General features: G+C 32.4%; 1 protein-coding gene across 1 annotated transcript in view; it reads right to left on the bottom strand.

Moving 5' to 3' along the window:
* LOC106472789 (ionotropic receptor 25a-like) overlaps window positions 1-6,232 on the bottom strand; it is a 12,085-nt gene extending 5,853 nt beyond the window's left edge. The window contains exons 1-4 of the mRNA XM_022402392.1: window positions 6,057-6,232; window positions 4,636-4,797; window positions 4,035-4,206; window positions 2,294-2,543 (exon numbers count right to left, since the gene is read on the bottom strand). Coding sequence (XP_022258100.1) covers window positions 2,294-2,543; window positions 4,035-4,206; window positions 4,636-4,788 — 575 coding nt within the window. The 5' untranslated portion in view covers window positions 4,789-4,797; window positions 6,057-6,232. The remainder of the gene's footprint in view (window positions 1-2,293; window positions 2,544-4,034; window positions 4,207-4,635; window positions 4,798-6,056) is intronic.
* Window positions 6,233-7,530: the final 1,298 nt, after the last annotated feature.

A 7,530-nucleotide genomic window follows, 5' to 3' on the forward strand; every position in this document is an offset into this window, starting at 1 on the left:
GGATTCGAACCCGCGACCCTTAGATTGCGAGTCGAGCGCCCTAACCACAAGGCCATGCCGGGCCTAGACTAAATAATAAGTATATCACTGTGATGCTAAAACTCTATTTGTGTAAATATTTCCAAAATATACACACCATGTGTCCAACTTTAATAGCTCTATAACTTGGCTAAGTTTCTTGTTTGGGTGTAGCAAATCATCCTTTCTGAGGAGACTCATAAATTTTGACTACACTGTATACCTGTAAATGTTGATGTTACATCTTTGTTTACCATAGTTCAGTTAAAGAATCTTGTAATATTGCTTTAGAAGCTTTATAGAATGATAACAAAACCCCTAGAAGTTATATTCCCTGTGAAACTATAACTGATTTATATTTTAATGACAAGAATAGAAAAAAAAAGTCCTAGTGACCTCTTTATATTTTTATTTTTTGGCTGGGTTACGATGATGAAACGTTTTAAGAATTAAAATTCAGTACAGCCTTTCCGATATTATCTAAATTCTATTATTAAATTTACTAAGAAAGTCTAAAAAATGACTCCATTTTTTGCCTAAAGTTTATGTTCATTTCGTAACTGAAGTTTTAAATACTTACGGTAAGATTGTGGCGATCGGTTATCACGCGTTGTCATGATTAATAGCCCATACGATCAACCCGAATCTCGTTATTAATTATTTTTATTACTAGATACCGGTACACACTATCTTGTTTATATCCTTCACGTCGGCTATTTTTAGGGAAGTCTGAAAAGGACTATTTCTGTGGTGGTAGTAGCTGAGATTCGAATCTGTGTATTTTTAATAACGAGGCTGATGTGCTATTTACTTGTCTGAGGTACGTCTTCCCTATGAGAAGGTTTTCGTGAGGAACATCCAAGTTTTCTACATTCTGTACCAGGTTGTCTAAGTGTTTGATCAGTTAGGTGGATGTAGAAGCCTTCTATTACATTTCTCATGTGTAATTAATATCTCATTATTTTTGTAGTATTCCAATTATTGTATGGTCTTCTTCTCTGGCATGATGGATTATTGCGGACACGTTAGAATTGCAGAGTGGTGTGTATCCTAAGTTCTAACTTTTGTCTTTTTTTTCCCCCAGTGTATTGGAGTTCACATTCCCAAATGATGTCGAAAATCATGTTTTCGCTATTCCTTATGTATTTCGATAGTTTTGTGTGTACTAACAGCGCTCGTATTGTGTTGTGGCTTCTGAATACTGTTCTGAACTTATGCTGTTTACCTATCCTCTATTTCTTTTTAAAGAAACATTTGACATAGGGGAATATCACTGCTTGTATCTAATTTTTAATTTGATTATTCTTGATGTTTATCTTCTTTATCAAGTTTCCCGGCTATCCACTTTCAGTGAGGGTTGTAGTGTTTTTTTCTTTTCTTTAGTCTTGGCGTCCTCTGGGTTATATATATAAATCTTGTTTTTTCTCGTAACTAGGCAGTCTATGACGACCCTGTTTACACTGTTGGGTAGTTTGATTTATAGTCGATGTAGTTGAGGGTAACTGTATGTTTCCTGTAAACGCTTGTGGTAAACTACCGTCACTGAAATAGTCCATCTACTTCTCCGAAGACGGCAGCAGATTGGCAGTCATAACGTAGGATATAAACTAATTGGTAATTAGTTTCTAGTAATAAAAACTTTATTAGTGACTAATTAATAATTATATTCAGGTGATATATTCATCTCTTAGTGTTCAACACTTAATAACAACCAAAAGCTGAGTATTGTAAGATCACTTTACCAGAATGCTAAGGAATACAAAAGTGTCCCTGGTGGTTCAGTGGTAAGCCTGAAGTTAACTAAGTTAACTCAGTGAAATGTCATCTATAGAATTTTTCTTAAATAAATCAAATAAAGATACATATATATATATATATATCTTATTATTTTCTGTCAATATTTTTTCAACTTTTTCTTTTTGATTCTGTGCTTGAATAAAAATTCATTGAGTAACTGCATACATCTTCTGGTCACTAATTAACATACGAAATCATATAAAAATAATAATTTTAATTCTATTTCTGACGTGATGCTAAAGTGTACCTAACTGTCGTTGTTGAAGAGTTTTGTTATTTTTTTACAAGCAGCTCACTATGATCGTATAGCTGTGTAGAGGTGCTCAACGATGATGGCTATCAATTGCCATTCAGAAGACATTTTGTTTCGACTAATTCATCATGTTGGATGATTCTTCATACGCAGTACCTTTGGTTTGATAAGAATAAGGATAGGAGTCAAAACTAGATGTAAAATTGTGCGAATATTAATGCTTACTGATAGAGTTCCTCTTCGGCTTCGGCCATATTTATAAAGTACTGTTTAGAACTGGAACTTTCAATGACCGTAAAGTTGAAGTCCACGCGCTGAGCCATCTCTTCTAAAGAACGCACGTAAATCTGCATTCTTTCAACTGTTAGCAAAGCTGCCAGGTTTGCCGTAAAAGTTGCCAATATAAGAACCACAAACAACCAGTAACCAGCCACCAGGACGCGCCCTGAGAGCGATTTGGGAACCTCTCCACCACCTTAAAAGAAGAATGCCTTCAAGATGTATATTATTTCTAAATATGCACAGTCATCTTACAAAATCTGTACATAATTTTCAAACTTGAAATATTTAAAAGAAGAAAGTAGAACGAATGGAATTTATAAAAAAAAAGGAATTCTTCTAATCTAAACCAGGATTATCTCAAAATAATCTAAAGATGTTTCAAAATAAAGCTTACCTTACTGTGTTATCAAATCTTTTAGTGAAACAACTTTAAGCAAAAGAAGTTATTTTTTGGAAGAGTCCATAAACAGCTACATGACTGAAAAAATCTATTTTAGGCTACAATGCAGCTCCTGCTCTAATTATGAGATGTATTGAAGTAACTTCCTTGTTGAAAGACAATAAATCGTTGTATGTAAAGTTTAAATAGCAAACGTACGATGGTGGGCTCAAAGAAAATTGTTGTTAGAAAGTTTAAGATGTCTGATAACTTGTAGCCATTATACCATAAGTTGTTATTTTTAAATATATTTGAACCAGTTCTTACAATAATCTAACGTGTAGTATGCAGAAGTTTAAGCTTTCGAACCATAAATGACACAGTTATAATAACATATACCTGTAATAAAACAAACGACCCGACCCAAACATGAAATTTGTTGCGCATATTTTAGCCTATAATATAAATGTAAAACCAAACATTGATCTATGCTTGTTTTTTTCATTTATCCTCTACGTGTAATCTAAAAATTAATAATACAAAAGGAATCGAAGTGTTCTTATTCGTTGCTCGTCGTACCATCCGGATAATCGTCGAATTTCAACCATAAAGTTGACACTTGAACACGTTATAAAAACTAGAAGTAGAAAGTTAGTTTTGGTAAAGAATGCTCAAGAACAACTCTAAACGTTGTGTCTACTAGTGCGACTTAATAAAAAGCCATTTATAAGGCTTATCTGACAAATTAGTGATTAACGTATGATGCAAAGTAACAAAAGTTCTGGTATTAAGCGAAAGGACTCGTCGGTACTGGATAGGGCAGATATGGTGTGGTTGATGTTTTATCATACACTCTTCTTTTACTCAGAAGCTCCTATAATTGAAAAATAAAACTCCCAAGCTGGCCAAATTCTGTGAACAGGTTTGATGTTAGAGTTTTAATGGTGATTGCTACATCTCAGTTAATTGTACTGAACTGATGGGCACTGTTCTATAAATTGGCGCCATGTGCTCTAAGAATATCCTGTAGAAGGCAAACATACACTTAGATGCCAAGAGTTGCCAAAAAATTACAGAAAATATTTACACTTGGCAACTATAAAGCTTCGTTAGTACATTCTTACTTCTTTAGACTAGACCCTTTTTATAATAAATATTTAAAGAAAAAAGGGGGAAAAACACTCCTAAAATCACACTGAGGAAATCAATGGGTTAACTTATTTTGATAAATATTTAGCTTCATCACAACTACACTTAATGGGCTGTTTTTCATCCGAATCATGCGAAATGGCAAGTATTTCGTACCTTGTGGAGTAAAACTGGTGAGAACAAACCAAAAACTTTCTTTCAAGTTAAACTCTCTGCAGGGTTGCGAATAACTTTGTTTGTTGTTTCGGTTACTATAAGGACTATAGCGATCTAGGATCCATAAGCATAGTCCTGTTGCTACGATGCCACCAAGTACCCCCCACCAAACCTGTACAAGTAAAAAATTACAAAATACTAGATAAAATAGGTTAAATCAGTTGAACGTTTTGTACAAACTGAAAATAATAAAACATGTGTGTAAAAAAAGGAAAAGTCCTCAAATCACTAGAAAATGATCTTACCTCGATAAATCCCATAATTTAAAATGTATATTTTTCTGCTGGTTTTAAAACCTCAAACTTCATACTGAAACAGCCCTAATAGATATACTTCTGGTTTTAAAACCTCAAACTTCATACTGAAACAGTCCTAATAGATATACTTCTGGTTTTAAAATCTCAAACTTCATACTGAAACAGCACTAATAGATATACCTCTGGTTTTAAAACCTCAAGCTTCATACTGAAACAGCACTAATAGATATACCTCCGGTTTTAAAACCTCAAGCTTCATAATAAAACAGCACTAATAGATATACCTCAGGTTTTAAAACCTCCATGAACTTGAACAGGGATTTTTGTTTTTCTGGTTTTCTGCCTAAAATAGCGATCCCTGTCTGGTCAAAATACGGTGTGACGAAATCAACCACTTCGGTTCGCTCTGCTGTCATCGAAAGTGCTGCTAGAATCATGTCCGTTTCCTGTAATATGAGAGTACAAGTAATGTAGATACATGTGCAGGAGCTGAAACAATGTTATTGCTTGCAACTTTCTTTTAATTAGAGGTTTTATATATATATACCATGCGATTCAATAATAGCTACAACCAGTTTAGACAGCTCGAAAACATTCTTCCAATTATTTAACTCAGCTCCCTTTATGGATTGTTTTTGAGTTAATATTGACATTTTTATTACCTCAGTACTAATAATAAGAAGGTAAACAACGATTTATAAGCATAAGGAAAAGTTATATTCATGGTGGAACATACTACATATTTTCACCATCAATAAAACTTTTCCTTATGCTTATAAATCGTTGTTTGCCTGCCTACTTCAAGTCTGTTCATGGAAACAGAAATGAGTAAATCTAACTTCGAGACCACTAAGACAGATAGATATGGTAAATAAAATCGCTTATTACAATAAAAGTATTTATATCAAATCTATGGCGTAATGTTCAATCATATTTAGATTAAAAGCTCATGTTTTGATTTATTAACTTGATTTTTAATGTGCATTTTTTATTCATAGTGACTCACAGTCAGTAGTATAGCGTTTTGATTGCTCTATTGGCTTTTGATAGTTCAAAATGATTTTCTGATTAAAAAATGGTTTGATACTATGAATTGAGAAAGAAAAAATAAAATTCAAACCATTATCAGTATATTTCCTGAAAACTTTTTTTCCGATATAACTTTTACGTCAAAACTGTAACGTGTATTCAAGGACACAAAAATTTAATAAAACTTTTTGAGCTCGTGAAAAGAAATAAATAAAACGTTTTCGGTACATTTCACATTATATCTACTCCGTCTTTGAACTTTACAAAAATGCATGTGTAATTTGCAATAGTTATGGTTATATACCAAAAGAAGTATATAGTATTTTTGACTTACTGAACTGTAAAAGAATAGGAGAGAAATCAACAATTTTAAACCTACAAGTCTTTTATACCAACTTGAAAAATGTAACAAAAAATAGACATGTATCAGAACTTAAAAAAAAAGATTTAAAAGCAGCTCGTTGGCTAATTGATATAGTTTTATTAAAGTAATATTAACAACTGGTAGTTATAACAAAGCAGTATTCTAAACAGGGACATATTGGTTGCTTTGAATGTTCTAATCAAATTAAACTGTATTGAAAGTAAACTTCTCCTTGCACTCTTTTGGGGCATTATGTATTGCAAATAATGCGATCACTTCATTTTAGACTTTTTTCAAAGCTAGAAATCTCACCGCTCGAGCTAGTTGACCAATCAGTCCATTCCAACGTCCATCCGCTTCCTTAATTCCGTAGTAACCGTCTTCTGGTATCACCAGCTCGTAGTCAAAGTCTAACAATCTTTGAAGTTCTTTCAAAATTTCTATACAGAATCCTGTATATCCTTCTTGAGTTTTAATTATAAATGGTGAGTCCTACCAACAAACATTGAAAAAATATATACAGCGATAAATATCTTCTAAATAAAATCATAAATACCAATCGCATGAAATGTAAGTATATGATATATCATCAAAACAAAAAATTTTCAAATTAAAAACATTAATATGTTACTTGACAATCACCTAATTAGAATCCAATACTAGTGAATTGTCAAACTTCATATCATTCTTAGATGCGTAGATATGTTTTTATTAAACACATTGAATTAATTACGTTAAAACTTCAAGTAAGTTGAAAATACATATATGTTAAATTCTTGAATAAGGAAAAATAAAAATACATTTCTTTTCACTCAACCATTGCTAAAAGGTAGGAAGAGAAAAGCTGGTCATTTGTCCTTTTACTTGTTCGAAAACAAAAACAAACTTTTGCTCGAATATTTAATTTATATTAATCACCACATAGAGTGTTACCTTTTAAATAAATACGTACAGGGTATAAACTCAGAAGTTAGTTGTGGCTCTTTTAAAGAAGATTCCAAAGAATGTATTTATAATAGTTAAGTTCTACTTAGCATACTGGTTAATTACAAAATCAAAACAGACTCTTGCAATACGTCTAAACATCACTCTTAGATGCGTAGTATAATCAAAGAACTTGAAACAACCTGAAACTTTTCAAAAGCTAGAATGTCCATTGAATATACAGCAACTGACTACGTTATTACGACTCCACCCCACCCCCTCAATACATACATATATTTCTAGAACAGTTAACTTATTTTCGTATAGAAAGTGGATTGACCACGCGATGTACCAAGTAAACAGCATGATGGAATTATATCACAGACAGTCTGTAAAACGATAGGTAAGAGCTAAAACCTCTTCGACTTTTAAAGGAGCATGATAATCAGTATTCATGTAGCTTCTCTAAAAACAATTACCATTACAGTTTAGCAACAGAGGCAGTGGAAAAAGATTATATTTGATGATAGGAAAAACTACAAATGTCATATGAGAGTTTGTAACAATTTAAAAAAAATATTATTTCAGATGTGAACAGAAAATAACAGCTTCAGTAGTGCTCAGAAGGCAAACCGGGCGTTTTATGAGTAGTATTTCAATTTTTTGAAATGGGAAAATAACTGTATTTTCCATGATTGTGATATACAGGGAAAGTTGATATAAGTGGTGTAATGGTGTGGGGAACGTTCTTGAAGTAGGAATTGGCTTATTTTATTCCTTTGTTGGCAATCATGATACAGTTAATAAGTTCGATGATGAAAACAAAACGTCGTAAATAAAGTTTAGTAATATTATAGGTATT

Source organism: Limulus polyphemus, unplaced genomic scaffold (genome assembly GCF_000517525.1).
Source record: "Limulus polyphemus unplaced genomic scaffold, Limulus_polyphemus-2.1.2 Scaffold124, whole genome shotgun sequence".
Lineage (NCBI taxonomy): Eukaryota > Metazoa > Arthropoda > Merostomata > Xiphosura > Limulidae > Limulus > Limulus polyphemus.